Genomic DNA, 19,582 nt, shown 5'->3' on the forward strand with positions numbered 1-19,582 from the left:
CTTCTGACAGATCAACCCCAATAAGCTTCATGGAGCATCATAAAAAACAAAACAAGGCACTCTTATATAAAAACCCAACTGAAAGTGAAATCACTTCATTCACTGTAGCCATGAATAGACTCTTTGACACTATTGTGCCACCATATGAATTAGTTATAATGATAAACATTAACTTTTAGCCGAATTGACTGTGTCATTGAGATGCACTTCCTGGTGACATGAACGAAGTAATGAGGACATATGAATCCAAGTTTTCATTACTAAGTAATGACCTCTGTCAAAGTAAAGACCTTGTGAGGAGCATCAACAGTAACGGGGCTCCCTCTGGTGTTCATTTACAATAAATTCACATAAACGGCCGCTTGCTGGGTCAATTAGTGACCTGACTAAGAAATAAGCTGCCATCCGGATACGTCACTTCTCATGCAAATGGAACCCTCTAAACTTTATTTATGCCCTTATTTTATCAGCCTGTTTTAAAACAAAGTTTGCTTTGGCTTGGCTAATTTTTTTTGTCACTTAAACAGATTATTTTTTATCACGCTAATGTCAGGTTTGGAGACACTGAATTCAACGCCCCCTGGTGGACATACCGGTCTGTTTCCATGGTGAGACACGTTTACGTTTGAAGAAGGAAGGCAGAAGAGGACCTGATGAATAATTGAGAGGCGTCAGACACTATAGTCAGACAGTTGGACAGCTGATTCCACCCACACGCAACAGGTAGGCGAGGACACACAGAACAGAGGGAACAGATGGTATGTAGGCGCAGGAACCTGTTATGTAACACGTGTGAAGGCACTGCTGAAGAACATGTCATTGATGTGTTTCTGAGATGCAATGCTCCAGGTTTGAATAAAATATTGCTGTGTTTTGCATATTTTATATGGCCGGGGTGATGGATGATTGCCCGTTGTTTCGCCCCGACCTTTACTGGCTGCCTCAGAGCTCAGCATGGGCACTGACAAGGTGTTAGCCGGAGTGCACCAGCACCTGTTGGAGGCTCCACCAGCCCATTATCTACCTGTGGTGGGGGGAGATCCATCCTGAACAGACACACGGCTCCAGTTGCAGAGAGGCGATTGGGTTCTGTTCATTAGATCTCACGAGAGCATTACAAGTTTGCCCGAATGACTGGCAGCTTTGTTCAGGTTGGTGTTTGTGAGAGTTTAAAAATAAGTCTGTTCTGTTTATTCAGCTTTGGTGGAAACCAAAATAAGAACAAATCCATGGAAATGATGACGCCGGAGTGTGTCAGCAACATCTCAAATTTATGACATGTCCTGAGAAAAGTGTAAAAATGCAGAGATCTCTTTCATCTTGTTTTAAGGGTCTTTCTTATGATTATTACATATTATTAATAAATACAGTGGATTCATAATTAAGGTGAGTTAATCCACAAAAGACAAAAATGCATAAAGCACTACCTTTTTTCCTATCAAAAACGAAATAAATTCAATATGGCTTAAATAATTAACTTAACCTACTTTCTCTGTTACACGTCGAATTTGGCTGCATTTATAGACATTTCTTTCTGTGCTGCGGCCTCCTTTTTTAGCGTATTTCTTTCCAACAGATTGCTACTGTAACATATAAACCCTGGCACCATTTTAAAACCTGACTCGGGTTTCAGCCAATAAACCTCGCACACACGCACTAAACGAAGCTCCAAACCACCAATAATCTGTTTGGGGCTTCCCCTGTCAAGACACCAGTAACATCACGCATGAACTCCCAACTTTCTGATTCGGATGTTTTGAAGAACTTCGGTTCGGTTACCTGTCTTTTCTACGAAGACCGCGGCAGGAGCTCAGCGCATCGCTGTTAGAGTAAATACCTTTGACAGGAGCTGCAGATGCGCCCTCACTGCTGTCTCCAGCATGCGAAGTCAGTCCAACTTTGAGCTCCAGCGTCACTCCAGGCGATCCACTTGTTCAGACGCACTTTCTGCTCTCCATCAGCCCTGCAGGGACAGACTCCTCCTCCTCCTCCTCCTCCTCCTCCTCCTCCTCCTCCTCCTCCTCCTCCACCACCAGCGCATCTAACGTCCTCCTGAATAATAAAAAACATGGCGAGGAGAGATGTCCTTCTGCAGAATGCCCGAGGAGCTGCTTCAGGGAGCGCGTCCGCGCACACGCGCGCACCTGCTGCTCTGTGGTTAGTTGCACAAACTGGATCACAATCACAGCCCAGGAATGACAATAATACACATAAATAATCCTAAAAACATGCCCGAGTGACCCAGGCTGTGACCAAATATGCTGAAATTTTAAAGCTATTCTCTAATGAAATTATTATGGTATAATATCTCATCTTGTCCTCTTAACCACTTAATCCCTTTTGGGGGTCACAGGGAAGGTACACAATGACCCTGGATGGGTCATCAGTTTATCGCAGGGCCCTATTTGAGGATTTGTGGGTTCGGTACCTTGCTCCAGGGTACCTTGGCAGTGCTCTGAAGTTGTTGTTGTCTGCACTGGGGCTCCAGCCAAGAACCCTCCCCTTCTCAGCCCAGTTCCCAACAGACTGAGCTACCACTGCCCATATGGGATATTGTGAATTATGGATATAAGTAAATGTGTTACAAGAATACAATGCAGTGATAAGAAGATAAAAAGAAGAGGAAAAATAATCAAATAAAGTCACGAGCACAGATCTATAACAACATACTACTACTACTACTACTACTACTACTACTACTACTACTACTACTACTACTAATAATAATAATAATAATAATAATAATAATACCGTAATAATAATAATAATAATAATAATAATAATAATAATAGTAGTAGTAGTAGTAGTACAAAGAAGAAGAAAGATGAAGAAGGGGAACAAAATCTGAAAGTGTACTTCCGGTGAAAATAAATTTATACAGTTCCAGCAGAGGGCGACAGAGAACACGACTTAATGTACCTGAAAAGTCAAAGAATAGTTGCATGAAAGGGAGAAAATTTAGAATAATAGCAAAGACAAACGCGAAAAATGTATCGGTCAATTCAAGAGTAAACCCACACTACTATTACAACTACTACTACTACTGCTACTGCTGCTACTACTACTACTACTACTACTACTACTACTACTACTACTACTACTACAAGTAATCTCTGATTAAAGTCTGATGAGATCAGACAGCACCAAACACTAAAGCTGATTAGTAGAGCTTTGAAAAATGAAAGACCTGGAATGAAATGTGAGTTAAAACTCAACTGAACAAAAAAACGGAAAGGATGTGTTTTCAAACCTGTTACGCTGCACACGCACACAAAATAGATGAACAGTCACTCAGCCAGTGTAGAAGGGAGAGTTTATGAGGCCTGTGACAGTCTGATGGTTGTTATGGAGGAGCTTAAAGCACCAGGAGGACGCTGCTGCGGCTGCTGCAAGCAGATACCCTGACAGAGATGGATGAAATTCACCGGGTAGCCATCAACCCTTCTGTAAAGTTGCTGTGCTGAGAACCGAGAGCTTCTGATTCCAGGTGATGGAACACCCGGGAGCTCTGTCCGTCACGGAACAACAGCATTACAGACGTGCGGATGACAGCGGAGAGCCACAGTGCTGGTTTTAGGGGGCACCTGTCCCAGAACACCAAAGAAAATCAAGCACTCACATTGAATTTAAACCGAGCTACAGATTTATTTTTCCCTTCACAAGTGAATGTTTCTGGCAGTACTTCATGCTTCTGCTCCAGCTATGAGGGGAGCCATTAACAAAGACAGTTGAACAGCTCAGCGCCGCTCTGCTAATGTGAGACGGCGGCCACTTTTCTGTTTCTTCTCAACTGGGGATGAAAGAGCACGGGGACGACTGTGAGTGCAACACCCCGATGCACTTGCAGGTACTTATCAGCTCAGAAAAGGCCACACACCAATTAAAAAGCGATTGCACAGACCACTCGTGAAAGCCGTGACCCACACAGACATGAGAAATCACATTAGTCTACTTCAAAGGAAGCTTCTCTTTCTTTTATTGTGTGTGTGTGTGTGTATGTGTGTGTGTGTGGGTGGGTGTGTGGGTTGCCTTTTGACATTTTCTAGGGCCATTCGCTGGAAGCTGACATTCCAGTATTTGGTGATTTTGTGCAATAATATAAAATAAGTCCTAAATATGTCACACAGCTTGTCTCTGACTGATGATTTCAAGTAATTTGTTAAACATTTCTCTAGCCTCAGTGCAACAAATGGACCCGATTTGTTGATAGGCCCAGCAGGCCGAACCGCAAGGTGGACAAAAACTCAAGGGAGCTGAGCAATGAGGCACTAAAAGTTTGTTGGGTTGATGAATGAACTGTTGCGTTCCTTCGTATTTGAGATATCATCGATTAAACAGTGACATGAAAGCAGATAAGAGGGTAGAATATGAATGAGCGTCATTGTGTCATTGGGACAATCGCTGACAATGTTGTGAATTGTGCGTTTGAAAATACGATGACGGTGGATATAAAGGAGAAAGGCCACGTGGACAACCCCAGAGATTTATGCTTGTTTTTATGTCTGAAAAAACAGCTGCACTCTCTGATTAATGCCTGCTAGCCCATTCCAAAGTGCCCGAGATTCCACACATTTTGTATAAAACCTCGCCGGTATAATGACGGCGTTCTCCAATCTCTGAAGCCTTTTGAAAGCCTCGCTTAGCGAGCTGACAGCTCTGAGTGGCAGCGGGGGAAATTATAGGTTCTAGCCAGAATTTATGTAAGGCTGCATAAAGCATGCTAATGCTGGCTAGCCCTGGCAAAAGATAGTGCACTGATAATAGCAACAAAAGATACAGAAAAAAGGACTTCCACTGTACAAATAACTATTCCTGGTGTTTTACCAATATTACAGAGTCTTGTTTTTTTTCTTTTTATTCTAGTCTACCTCACTTATTATGGGCATCATGGCAAAAGCACGTGTAGAGTGCATCTGCACATCAGAAAAGTTAAAATTCTGTGAATTGCAATGGAACTGTGGAAAGCAAAACCTGCCTTCCATATTAATTTTCTTCTCTTTCACATCTGTGGTCAGGGGTTAAATTCTCATCGGCCATAAATTTACATAGAGAGGCCAAGGAACACAAAATGCGTGAAACTGAGAGAGAAAACAGTTTATTATTCAGGCAGAATTGGACGAGGTGCAAACCCGGAGTCGATACAAAGCCACAATTACGAATTTTCATGCACAGCTGCTCACATGCTGCACTGCTCTGCTCAGTGCAGCCAAGGTGGCATTAATGGGTTTCTCTTTCTACTTTAGCTTTGGCGGGGATGCCTACGGACACAGCAATGGAGTGTGACCCGATGCGTTCGGGTACATTTCTGCCGCTGGCATTTCAGCTCGCAGCTTTTGGCGCTGCGCCTCAATCTTTAAGTTGCTCTTATTACATTGTCCGTATGTTGCTGTGATGGATCTGTTCAATCTTCATCTTTTCTACTGGTAACTGTGGACATTGTTAAAGATATGAGCCAGGGGGCATCAAACTATTGATGCAATCTTATTTAAGGGGTGATTAAACGTATTAAAAAGGCATTTCAGGCTAATTGGTTCTCTATAGTTTTAACCGGAACAACAAACATGAGAGATAATAAAACGCTGCCTCTTCTCTGCTGTCAAGCTTACGTGATTACTTTAAATTAATATGACCCTTTGTCCATTGGGGGTGTAATTGCTCCATGTGTAAAACAGTCTGTCATCATTGTTCCACTGCTATAATACAGATTTTCTTCACCGTGCTGCATGGATTTATAGAGAAAACCCTAAAAGCAGCTGCCACGTCTGTGGATATGAAAAGCATCAATCTCACAAGGAAAAGTGCATCATTTCCATGGAACTGATGCTCCAATGCATCATCCTCTTTATGCCTGATATGAATCCGTCCTCCTCTGTTAATATCCACGAAAGAAGAGGCAACAATCTGCCAAAAGCCTGCTGCTTGTTTTTATTGCTCAGTCAAGGGGGCGCTGCATTAAAACCAGTTCGCTTCCAAACGATTTTATCAAACATCTTTGCCTCTGTAATAAAAAAGAGGGAACTAATAACTTTTGAACCATTCAGAGACTCAAGGAAGCCAACCAATTTTCTCGCATGTGCAAAAACCTCGCCTGCACCCCATTTTATCCACCATTCGCCCATGTCTCATCTGCTGTAACGTCCCTCTGGAGACCACTCTATTGGATCCAGGAGATCTTCTGCACACTTTGTGGACACCGACAGATCCAGCGGCCTCGCTTACAAATTGAAAGCGTGAAGGGCAACGACATCGACTCGTTTAATATCGCCCTTTTGTGTTTTACAGCAATCTGTCTCGCGTAACTGCATTGGACAGCTTCAATTAAAGCCTCTCTGGGCGACAATAAATCTTTAACACAGGCCTAATTAAAAGCAATAATCAGAGAGAGATATTTGCCCAGAAGCACATTATTCCAATTAGGCTCACAGATTCCAAAATAGTCTAAATGTTGCAGAGGATGAAATGATTCTGTCATGGTTGTCATGTGTCAAGAGCTGGGGGGGAAATAGAAGGCTTTTACTTGAAGCCACTTTACCCCATGTGTGGGTGTTATAGTGTGAGTATATGATACGGATACGGAGATACGGATATAGAAATGTCTTTTTGTGGAGTTCTGTCAGGATTCCCTGCTGCTCTATTTGCATAATGTCTTAGTTCCAGAAGGGTAGAGTGATGCTGACGATGAGGATGATGATGATAGTTCCATAATAATAATAATAATAATAATAGAGACACAAAACCTTTAAAGTAAAAGTCACAATAGAATAAAAACCTGTAAAGACGGAACAAACTATCCATTAACTGCAACCACGCAACATTCCAGATGTGGAAGAGTGAGCTGGCTCATGGCGCCCACATCTACAGTCCAGGGTGGAACTAAACGTGTGGAAAACAGGACCTGATAAATTACAACAGGAAGGAAAATAATGTTTTCAATATTCATTCTACACATTTACTGTGAGAAACTAATCAATGCAGGCTATTAAACAGATGTCCTGGGTGGAATTCAGTTAAGTCAATAAAAAAATAAATACGAGAATGATGTATTTTAGTTAAATGCTGTTCTTCTCCTGCTGCTTTAAATCTTAAAACTAACAGTACTGCAGTTCTTGCACACTTGTGTGAGGAAGAGAATTTCCTTGAAAATAATAAAACTTGTCAAATCAGAACCTGTATAGTAGAAATCAATATTTTTTCTTTACCTTTTGTTGCTGTTATCAGTACATCTTTTGCTGGGGCTAGCAGGCATTAGCATGCTTTATGCAGCCTTACATAATATCTAGAATCTGCGGTCTATTTGCCTGGACTTTACCCCCTGCAAATAAATCACCTCACTTGTTTTAGCAGCATTAACTGCCCCTTCAAACCTGTTAAATGTAACCGTCGCACTGCATCAACAGAAAATACTCCAAAAGCCAACCAGTTAAATACTTCAGACGTGTTCTGCAGCTGTTACTGTAGTCGAGGTGGCTCTGACCTGCCCACGCCTCTCAGAATAATTCAATCTCCCACAAAGCTGGCGGGGGACAGGTGGCGATTCTTTGTTGCTTTCTGGGTCTGGAAGATAAATGAAGGTTCACGAGTGTGGGAGGCTTCATCGCAGAGACGCAGCGTCCAGCCGGTGTTGGAGGCTGGAATTTAGCAGGAGGGCGCTTCATCAGCCTGCAGTCAAAAGCGACTGTTCAGTGCATTCCTGAACGACAGCGTGAGGGAACGTCCCTCTAATCCTGCAGCTGGATCACACCTCCACACATGTGCTGCAACTCTTTTCTCAATTCAGGTGAGCTAACATATTCAGAAAGCTGCCTTTTCCAGCGATGCAGATGGACTGGCCCTTCTTTGCAATCACGGAGGAGCCTCTGAAATCTGATTGTGTTGTCCTCCGCCTCACGCTGTGAGCGTTGATGAAGAAATTAGGGGACCAGAAGAGCCAGTGAGGACGAATAAAGACGGAACAAATGTCGCTGTGCCTGTTGTCACTTTAATTTGCACCAAATCAGGTGAAATTGATTCACAATCACTTGTGTTCGGAGTCACAACCTCGGCATCTGGGTGACTTTTTCTGAGGATGGAAGTCGTGAAGCCAAATAAAAGGGGCCATTTATCCATTTTTATTTATTTTTTTCTGTCTTGCCGTGAAGCTAATGGTGACTCATTATTGTACCAAACCAATCTGGGCCCAGCTTGTGCCGCTAATGCTGTCTGTCGAGCTCCTGCCAATAAAAATGATCGTCTGGGTCTCTAATGCACCATTCCGTTCTTGTCCTCAGTCCCTTCCTCTTACACTATTTGTTCATGTTTGTCCCTTTTCTTGCCATCTCCGCTGGGACCTCTATATCCAAGGCAGATTTTCCAGTAACTCTCCGTATTTGATCTTATCTAATCTCTTGGTTTGCGCACATGGAAGAAGGAAATCTTTAAGAGATATCTGATATTCACCAACCCAGAGCGGACACTGAAATACTCATATTTACTTTTTTTTATGTTCCAGTTTGTCCTTGGCCTGGTGCAAACTGCTTCTTTACTCACTTTTCTGATTATGTTACGCCAAACTGGGAAAATGATGGAAATGACTGTCAGATGCTGTCCTTATTTAGATGCAACACAAGCAAGCTGTAATTGCAGCAGCAGGAATTTGATCATTTTAACATGTTAGAAATGATTTATTTTTTTTAAATGGGAGGGTAACGGGGGGATAATTAATTGTTTGCAGTTGCTGCTGTTTCCTGGGGGTAAGACAAACAGATTGGCAACAAGTGAGGAAACAGCCACGATGAAAGAGTTCTGCCGACTGCGCCAGAGAATTGACTGACTGACTGACTGACTGCTGCTCCTCTCTGCCTCATTTCCCGACTCCTGATGATGCTGGAGACTTCTCCGAGGAGCAATTCAAACAAAAACCCTCCCACTGCTCTGCAGCCATCCCTCATCCGGGCTCACACGTGGTCGTATGTGCAAAGGCTGAGACACTTAAATCATAGAAGGGAAAAAATGGAAAATACAAGTCGTACACTTCCCCAGCTAAAAAACAAAACAAGTAAATACAATGTAATTACATGCACAAATGAAGAAAAAAGGAAATATCTAGATTAATCTCATGTACTGGAGACTGTAGGATTCAAATTTGCTTCAGTGACTGGAATCAAAGCCGTATTCAGAGTAGCGCCGTCCTCAAAGGACACCAACCTCACTAATCATAGTCAAAACAAGCAGCTCTTTGTGGTGAAGGAGTCTTTCAATTTTCTTTCCACTTATCAAGAATCCTACTCAATACAACACTATTTTATTAACTGTCTGATGGCGATTTCATGGGCTGCATCAGATTTAGTTTACGCTCACCTAAATCATCATAATAAAAAGGCAACAAAAGCGTTAAATACAGTGAATATGGTGAGAAAAATGATTTACGTTGTAGTCATCATCAATGAGCATCATCAATGTGTCCTTGGACAGAAGCGATTCTTTGCGGCGCTTCACACACACCTTGAACCCAGATCAGCGCAGCACAATCAGCACATTTTCAAGGCGGCTGTTCGAGATTAATGCCGTCAGTCCTGGAGCTGACCGGACGTGAAATATGGCCAGGATATCCGCTTCAATTCTAAAGTTATGGCGTTGAATATCGGCCAAAACGGCTTTCTTTTGCACATCATCATCAGGGTAACCTTCCAGCTTTAAAATCTCCTTTTATCTGCTATATAAAATCATGCCAGAATTAGCATATTAATGTCAGCAAGTTTGATCTTTGAGAGCTAAAAATCATGTACGCCGACTCTGGATTCTATAGGAGGGGTTTTCTACAATGCAAAGGACCGTTAGGCGTCTCCTTTATGCCTGCAAAATGGTGTTTCCTCACACACCTGCTCTGCCTCACACACCTGAAACACACTCTTCCTGAGCTTCTGGCCGGCCCAGTTTGCTGTCAGGACCGATGAATCCAGCACCACAACATCCCAATCTGATTGAAGAATTCTTTTCATGGACCGTAATGAGGTCCCCCCATAATAACGTTTCAGTTTTTAATTAGTTCCCAGTAATTTCCTGCATAAAAGGAGCCTTTTTTGACTACTCTGAAAAGAAAACGTTCAGCACACGTTCACATCTCTGTTCTCTGGCATGGAGCCAGGAGTGACTGAGGGTAACGGTCAGAAATTAGCATTGCATCGGAATAAAGACAGTGAAAAATTGTGTTTGCAATTAACATTGCATTTGAAGCCATCGGGTTATTACACGCTCTGTAAAAGCTGCAAAATTATGCTCGTTTTGCCTCAGTAAATCAGGTCAAAATGAACCTCAACAGATCATATGAATCTAAAATGAAATGTTTGCTGGGTCAGATCTGGAGGTTGTTTTAACCTTTACCCACTTCCTGTATCACCGCCTGGCCTTGCGGAGGTGTTAATCCTTTTTAAACTTTGTTTCAACACTGACAAATGGCTATTTCCCCTATTAAACAGTGTCAAATGAAGGAGAAAATCGTTTTTTCTTTCAAATACTCATAATTTTATGTCAAAATAGAGCACAATGTACAGCATTAGCGATATTTTCTGAATCATCTCCCTCAAAGGAAGATTCTACAGTTCGTATCAATGATATAAATACACACACACAAACACACACACCCATATTGAAAATGATGAAAAAAGACTCACTTATGACATCATGGGCATACACTTTCACACACACATACACACACACACACAACCATACTCAAGCGATCTAGTGCACTTAAAATGAGCACGACTCCTATAGCTCCGTCTTGTCCTCCCTCTCAGACCTTCTTGTCACCAAGTCGTCCTTGAGCCATTTGTTGAAAACAGCAACTGGGTCGATGTTCCAGTGTTTATGGAAAGAGATCGGCACCTGATGAGCGAGGAAGTCTCGAGCGTAGTCCTCCGGGCGCGCCTGAAAAAACATAAGAGATTAAGTACGGTTGTTTAAATTTGGAAACCGCCTCAAGAGACGTGAAAATGCGCGTTTTCGTCGAGATGGGCCACATAGATCAAGTTAATTGTGCCGTCATTTCTGCAGTGTTGGCTTGTTTCACTGGTTTGTTTTTTTACAGAGCAAAAACCCCAAAACCTAGTTTGTTTATGTGGACTTTACTGTTTAAATAACGCTAAGCTCAGGTAATTTAAAAGTACATGAGGAACAAACAAGAACTCCAACATTTGCTGATATATCGTGTTTAATTGCACTCGCACTTTATCAAATCCTATTGTGCAGCCATCTGGAGTCCTACTTTAACTACTGCAGCTATACCCATGACGATTTCTGCACTCTTATCCACTCACATCCATCCCATATGGCGAGAATGTGACAAGACAAACTGAAACACGGCAGATGAAGGCCGGCTTCCTTTACTTGAATGACTTGATGAATGGCAGACACTTGGGCTGATGTATCTCCCCTGCTAACAGCCTTAAGGCCCTAGCCAGGGTTGCGGGGGGGGGAGGAGGAGCTCGTCCCAGCGGTCACTGGGCGAGAGGACTGCAGATATATGTCACTCGGAGGTACAAGAACACAGATTGATGGGATTTTTCCCTTCAGCTGCCTGGAAGCCTCTGTGATGGCCTCGAAATACCCACGTCGAAGGGTGTTTTAAACCATCCAGGCGCTTTTTCTTCTTCTTCTTTTGTTTAAAATTCATAGCCTCTTGTCAACATAAGACACTTAATTAACTTTGTATATTTCAGATCCTCTACAGTGAAAATAAATGAATTAATAAATAGAATCTCCAGGAAACAAAACAGCACATAGAGACGTTCGGGGGATGTCTGCAAACACAACCTGGTGGAACAGCGGGCTGTGCGTGACAGGAAGTCCAAGAGCATTCAGGCACATTCCCAGCACCATGTCGTCCGGCGCATCATTACTGTAGCACCTGCAGCCGCTGTCGAGGAGCCGCGCCACAGCCTCTCTGCTGAACACCATGCTGCAGCGACACCAGAGACACACAAACGTACACGGTGGGCAGAGATAATGAGTACAAAAGTCATAACGCTGTAAAAATAATAATACTGTTACACATCGCTGTCAATCGCGGGCTGCTTGTTGTGACAGACGGGGAAAAGAAAAAAATGAAAGCGGCGATTCAAGCTGGAAGGCAGATGATGTCTGAATGAGCGCAACTCTCGGCAATCACTTTGAAAATAGAGACAATCACAGATGAGAAAACAAATCTCAGGCTGACATCCAAAAGTGGGTTTTTAAAGAGAACTGGCAGGTTACGCACCAGGGCTGCAGCGCGCCTCGCAGATAACTTTCAATCTGAACGGATTACATTTATTTTTGTCCAACATCTTTGACGAATGTGTGTATTAAAACATCATCTGGCCTCTTTAGCCTGTTGACCACTTGTTATTTTGTCTTCTTCCATTTTTAATGTGCCCTTTAAACCACGCTGCCCTAGAAATGGCTGATCTGTAAATAACAGATTTTCCATTACTGCTTTTACAGACGCGGCGCCGAATCGATGTCGTTGGTTATTGTTCCCCCGAGCGTGCGAGACTCACCCTCCACCTCCCGTGATGTAGCTGTATCCGCCCTGGCTCAGGCCATAGCCGTACCTCTCCCCGAGGCACACCGGTTCGGAGGGGTCGTAACAGCTCAGCAGCGCTCGGAGCCTGGGGAGGCTGCAGAGAATCATCCCAGCCTCATCATCATCATCCTCATCATCGCGCACATACAAAACTGTCCAGTTAAGAGGATGAAATAGCTGCTCTCCCTCAGGCAAAGGTTCCCTCACACTGGCATTTTATTTCTGTAACACTCCTGTTCTTGGTATTATTCACCTTTACTGCTCAGGCTCAGGAGAGCGATAAGATATGGGGTTTATGGTTAATGGATGGCTTTTAGGAGAAAAGAAAAATGCACCTGATGAGCGTGTCATCGTCCACGACGACCAGCCACCGGGTCTTTGGTGCAGAGCCGCTGAGGAATCTTTGGAGGATCGCAAATGTTTTGCCACAGTGTCCTGCAAACAGAGACAAGCCTGTAGGATGCCATCTTCTAATGGATGAATAGGTGCTCTATTCCTGTTTACGGAGATAAATTAGCACGGCAAACAGCACAAGTAGGTACACAAACACACACACACACACACACCTGCAGGTGCATAAATAACAGCCCAGCAGCTCAAATCAGTGTTACACTCATAAATTTTACTTATGCAAACAGACGTGGATGGTGACGAACGACTATAAAATCTATTATATTTTGGAGGGAGCATTGTGCAAAGTCTAAAAATAAACTCTTCATGCACTCCCATTATGCTAACGTTGCGTCTAATGAAGACTCTACAGCTATAATTCGGTTGCTCTGCATTCTATAATCTATTATACTGGCATCTATACGCGTGTGTAGCATCAGCAGAACTAAAGGTTAGCTTTTTTTTTCCAGATACCCTGAGGGAGCAATCTATACAATAATTTATAATTGATTTTTCAGAATCTTTAACAATAACGTGGAGCTGAGAAGCCGTAAAAGAGCCTGGTCAGCAGAAAATTAAAAAAAGAAACTTTGATCCTTATTGTGATACAATTATCATCTTTTTAAGAGCAAAAAAAATCTGAAAGCAGAGAAATCTGCAGCCCTGCAGTTGCAGGAGGTTCAAAAGTTTCTATATCCTGATATCTCTGACACATACAGGACTGCGTGTTTGGTATGATGTGACAACTCCTTGGCGTGTCTGACACGGCTGCCACGGGGAACAAACTGTTCTGCCAAACTTGCGAGGCACAATAACCAGCGAGTACGCGGTAAACCCATCAAATTCCAAATATCTGCGTGCCACCGGGTCTGCGATCTAAGATATGGAAATACGAGGTGGAAGGCAACGCAAAGAATACTGAGGGCCTGTTGTTTTATTTATAAGGCACCTACTTTTTCCTCCCTGGAGTATGTGAATAGAGAATGAGTGAGGACACCTTGAACTGCTGAGAAAGTAAAACTAACACTCAAACATTGGCCATCTCACGAGGTTTTAGTGCTGCCCCAACATCATGCGAGCTTCCGTCCCATGTCCCATGGTGTTATTGCAATATCCTGACTCCTTTTATTGGGGTCCAAATATATATGACCTTTTCTTTGCGATAGACACACACAGGAGCATCCCGACAGCTGCTAAGGTGAACAGAAATATGGACACGCTCGCATTTGTTTGTAATTTTAAACTGGTTAGGAAGGGAACAGGATGGTAATCTCATGAAGTTTCATAATCAGGGGGATAAATGCCACATATATTTCCTTTTGACGTTAGTGGGTTGGGGGGGGCAGGCCCGGATGTTCTGGATCCCTTTATGTAAAAATATGTGGTAGGATGATGTATTGGATTGTCAGGTGTAGCAGGGTTCAGAAACACAGTGAGAGAGAGGCTCCATGGGGAGGTTGACATAGGCTCACAAAAAGAGGAAACTGAATCCTACTTAACCTTTCGGTGGCGCGCCGCTTAACTGCCGGGGTAGAATGTTTACGTGATGACGCGTGATGATGCTGCCTGTCTAATGACGCGGCACTGCTCTTGAACTTTTGTACTTTTTCTGTTCTGACTAGACAGTGAGTCAACTAAAACGCCGTATAGACTAGAATCAGAGTTGGAAACAAAAGTCTTGCTGAAACATTTAAATAAAGGCGACTAAATAGCTTTCAATAGCTGGCTGCTGACCAGAGTAGAGAAAGACCATTAATGATGCACTGTGAATCACTGCCAATGTTGTTACCCAAAGTTAAAAAAGAAGAAGGAAGCTGGCATGCAGCGGAAGGCAAATTGAAGGGTCAGAGACACTTATTTACCAGATGATTGATGGAGAGTCTTTATCAAACTACGCTCATTTTAACAAGATTTACGGGCTTATGAGCCCCCCCCTTTCCCCCAGTTAACTAAAGCTGTGACAGCATGCAGACAAACATCCAGCTTTAACTCCATTGTCTCTAAACTTTTTCCTTTTATTTAAAAAAATATCAAATGTGAGGGAGTTGAACAATGTTGATTGCGATGTTTGATTAAGCTACAAACTCGTCTGCATTAGTCAGTTTCAACAGTAAAAAAAGGGAAACGCAGTAAACGCAGCGAAGAGACAGATGGCGTCTTCATAGATCCACATCTTGACGCAGCGTGAAAGTCCTCCATCACCGTGGACTCTCGCTGCCGCCTGTAGTTTATCCGGCAGGATTAGCATGTGACATCGATGTTTGCTTCCCATTAAACCCTCTGTAATTATTTGTAACTGGATGTGAGCGGCTGGGCTTCAGAAATGAGACAATAAAAGCTCTTTAATCTGATCGCCCATCGACCTTCTATTAACTGCTGTTTATTCCTTCTTGCCGGAATGCTGGAGGGGGGGACTGGAATACACCCACACCGCTTAATCCCTGTGACACGCACACCATTCACAGAGGGTCATATCACTTTGATATTCATGGCTTTGGACTGCGCTAAGAAACAGGCTTTCTCCAGGGAGTAGCCAGCGGTAGCTTATATCCTTGACTGACACAACAAGAGACATCCCAGTTAGAGAGGTAGAAATCCAGACTCTTTTCAACACCCACAACCTTCTACCCTGATGCATTAGGCCATTAACGTGCTACCTGAGAGGTTGTAGCTGCTGGTAGCACGTAACACGATTTCCGCCCAAATGGCTTAAGGCAAGCGGTGGGATGCTGAAATGTAGAAAGCTGCTGATGTCTTTCCATCCCAGGAGAATCCTGGGATTCTCTACGAGGCCTTTTTTGCACGGCTGCTCGTGCGTGTGTTCTGATCGTCATGCATTATGCATCGCCGTTCTGCGTGAGGCTGGAGGGTGTTGTTCAAGGATCTCCTCTGTGATCAGCGGGCTCTCCCACCGCTCGCAGAATTAGCGCGGAGTTTATGAGGCCCGCCAGCCGACGCCATAAAACTCGGCAGCGTTGACATTGCGATATCTTTGAGAACCTCTGGGATCTTATCGCAATATTTTTAATTGACGTTTTAGAGGTGCGAAGATTACAGGCTTTCTTGAAGGCAGTTAGCCGTGAAAATACTGTCACATCTGCGCCTCGGATATAAAAGAGGAAGACTTCAAAGAGCTATTTGGTTTAACTTAGCGAGGAGGGGGAAAAATGGACAGCGGCAACCTTTTCTACTCTTCAGATCTGCAACTTCAAATTTTAGAGGCAGGTTTAAATGCTAGCTTGAAGGATGAGACGCCACTTATGCTAAAACTCTGTCAGAAGCAGAGCCCGGCAGTCAATCATGATGTTGAGTGTGATTGTATTTACGCCGTCAAACAGCTAATCCACATCAAACTCGGCTCCCTCCTCTCCCGCAACCTGTCACAAGGGGGCGATAGAGGCGCTTTGGACAAACTTGTTGTGGAACTCTTATGTAAAGCATCATTTTTACGCTTTATATTTACAAAAAGTAACATTATTTTTTAACATCTGTACATGGCTGAGAAGCCAAAAACCCAAATATTAAGTTTGTTAAAATGAAACTGAAACAGTAAGGCAAATAAATTCTGAGCAGAAAAGTGTTTCAGTCATTTGCTGAACAGTCAGGAGAAATCAATAGTTTGTGTTTGCGATGTTTCTGGCGAGTCGATGGCTCTCGGCCAAACAACGACGCTTAGAAAACAGGCAATCTTTGCATAATTATGTGAAGATCGATGAAAAATGACTGAAAAGGGGATTTCTTTTTTCATTTTTAGATGCGAGTCGCTCTCATACGCACAAACATTCTCCACAGGGTGACATTTCAGCAGCTATTTCAGCATCTTCCATTGAATCGTTCATGCACCTGAACATTTACATGCAGCTGAACCCAAAGCGACCCGCTTACCTCTCTCCGTGTTTGGTACTCCGATATCGGTGGTCGGTATTGACGGATCAGCGTGGTCACTGTAGTACTCTAAAAATAATGCATCCTTTTCCCAAGTCTTCTTTATCACAGGGACTTGAAGAAAATGGACAGAAAACAAAAATGAATATGGCATTAAACAAGCGTTGCCCTGCCACCATGTGGTACCAACAGAAGGAACATCTATTTCTGCCCATTTGTGGATAAATAACTGAGAAATCCTCTAAATGAATCATCAAATTAACTATAAGGAAGAGGAATTTGAAAGAACAGTGACTATTCCAATCTAGTTCATTGCAAATTCAACTTATTTAAAAGGCCCAACTCAACAACAACTGTAACCCACAAATGAAAGCCGGGGCTGTTTACTATGGTAGGCCTACGTTAGCCGTGGATGTATTCATCTAATATTCCTTTTACTTCTATGTATACTGGAAACCTGTTGTGGCAGCTTGGCAGAGAAACCCGTAATTAAGGCAATTATGGTGGAATCGCTTCAAGCGATACGTGAGGACGTGGAGCACAAGTGTCACATTCTTGTGAGATTAATCTTCTATTTGATCTGCCGACTGCGGCTCCTGCATTTTACATTACTTTCAAAGAGAGGCAGATTAAGTATAGATCACTCCTTCTAACCATCTGTTGTTGCACCATTTTCCATTTTAAACCCGCCATGGTTTAACATTATTTTAGGCAGACAAGAATGACAAATGAAAACCATCCATTATTAAAAAAAAACAACAAAAAAACAAAGACGACAAAAGCACTTCAAGAGAAATCTGCAGACAGAAAAGTGTTTTTGTAGTAAGAGTGGGGGGGGGACGCACCTCTTTCACTGTGAAACTTCTTACAGGTTTTTACAGCAACAAATAGATCTTCTTTCTTCACAGGATCCCCCTGAAAACATTAGAAAAAAGATGGATCAAATACCCACATAACCAGGTCCTACTAATTAGCATCTAGCTTGAATTATATATACAAATGATTAAAGGGATATTGACCTCTATTACGATACACATTAATAGGTAATTCACATAGTTTTAGGATGGAGAAGGCATTAGGTTTGAATGTTAAAGGTCATTTTTGTCTTGCCTTCATGTATAAGGACAGAAAGGACTTTTCACACCACCTTTCAAAACTGTATCATACGAATCATCAATTGAATACAAACCTGTTCAAACATGCACATTGACAATAAAAATAGGCTTTTGTTCTCCAAAGGAACTGCATATGTGTTAATAGCCCACCACACTAACAATATTAGCTTACATAAATGTTTGCTGGTGCCAAAATATGGGGGTGCAACCTCCCTCCGCTCTGGCAGTACTTATCTTTAAGATAAGGCAATGAGGCAATATTGATTGTGATAAAACTGTTATCCACTGCTGGACAGTCCGCCAGACAGAAACAACCGATCCAACTTTTAAAGGCTAATGGGTGCCATGACCTCAAACATAAAAGAGAAAAATGATTTATGAGGGACACAAAATTGAAGCCTTTGTCCTCGACCGCCTGACACAACTCATTAAAAATAGTACATGTTTGGATGCTGATCCTTCTCCTTGAACATGCCTCTGGAGGCTCATGAGACCTTGTTGAAGCGCAACAATGTTCTGTACATGGAGGATAATAATACGTCCACTCTTGTTTTCTTCATGGAAACCTCTCCCTGAATACTTCAACAATCAAATGCACGTCCTTCGTATTCGTCTGCTGTCTCTGCATGAAAATGGTTACAAGATAGATGCTCGGGCAGACAAAAATAACAGGATTATTAACCTGACGGCAGCAAGCATGTCGCGGACGACCAAACGAGAAGGCACGTGATCTGAAAAGATCGGACGGGAATTCTAGAGGTGGCGAGAAGAAGCAGGAACTGACCCCTCTGGCAGCTGCACTTCAAAACGTCAGCCACGTATGGATCCACACAACACAATCACTTTTCTCAGACATTATTGATCGTTTCCAGACATGGAGAAAGGCTAAAGGTCAGCTGACCTTTTGGTTGAAGTCTCCGATTTCCTCCAGCCACAGAAGACGGACGACATCTTCAGTTGTAGTTTGGAAAACGTGATCACAATCCAACAAGAGGTCATGAGAAGTTGAGAGTATTGTGACCCAAGTATGTTGTTTTTCTCATATGCAGTAAATGAATCTCAATTCCATAACATGTTGTCATAACATTAGATAACAGGAGGTTCCTGTTATGATATAAAGCTAATATAAAGCTCTTTTTAAAAATGTTTTCCTAAATATTGGAGAAAGGGGGGGTGTGATAAATATGTCTGTCTTATACGAACAAATTCATAGAATTCCAGTGAGCGTGCAAATATAGCTTACACGGGAGATAAATGTGAACGTATAAAGGAGACGCATCTGCTGAAAGCTGGTGAGTCACTGGTGGCTGGAGACAATTTGCATGTAAATTCTTCCTTTTCTGATCCAGCTATGAAGCAGGAACCAGGAAAGGACTGTTGCAAACACTTCCCGTTATGTACTGATGGATACCGGGTGCTAGAAGGATAAAGTACTGAATAAATAGTGCTAAGAGGAATGGTGCTTCACAGAGGACTTTTTCTATTCAGGCTGGAATTTTATCCACATTTTGCTTTGAATAAACCCAAGACTTCATTCACTTTAGACCGAGGTTCACTTGAAACATATAAAGAGTAGGATATCAGATGCTTCGCCGCTTTGGTTTCTGCAGAGACCCTTGTTTTGTGCTGCTGTTCAACTCTGTCGCCATTTAAT

General features: G+C 42.8%; 1 protein-coding gene across 2 annotated transcripts in view; it reads right to left on the bottom strand.

Moving 5' to 3' along the window:
- Positions 1–7,961: 7,961 nt before the first annotated feature.
- The window catches only part of b3glcta (beta 3-glucosyltransferase a), a 33,868-nt gene continuing 22,247 nt past the window's right edge, over positions 7,962–19,582 (bottom strand). For both annotated transcript variants that reach the window (XM_057049379.1, XM_057049378.1), the window contains 6 exons: positions 17,659–17,728; positions 16,814–16,927; positions 12,874–12,973; positions 12,513–12,632; positions 11,788–11,932; positions 7,962–10,902 (listed from right to left, as the gene is read on the bottom strand). In XM_057049379.1, the coding sequence (XP_056905359.1) occupies positions 10,744–10,902; positions 11,788–11,932; positions 12,513–12,632; positions 12,874–12,973; positions 16,814–16,927; positions 17,659–17,728 (708 nt within the window). In that variant the 3' untranslated portion in view covers positions 7,962–10,743. The remainder of the gene's footprint in view (positions 10,903–11,787; positions 11,933–12,512; positions 12,633–12,873; positions 12,974–16,813; positions 16,928–17,658; positions 17,729–19,582) is intronic.

The sequence above is a fragment of the Takifugu flavidus genome, chromosome 12, assembly GCF_003711565.1.
Source record: "Takifugu flavidus isolate HTHZ2018 chromosome 12, ASM371156v2, whole genome shotgun sequence".
NCBI classification, from domain to species: domain Eukaryota; kingdom Metazoa; phylum Chordata; class Actinopteri; order Tetraodontiformes; family Tetraodontidae; genus Takifugu; species Takifugu flavidus.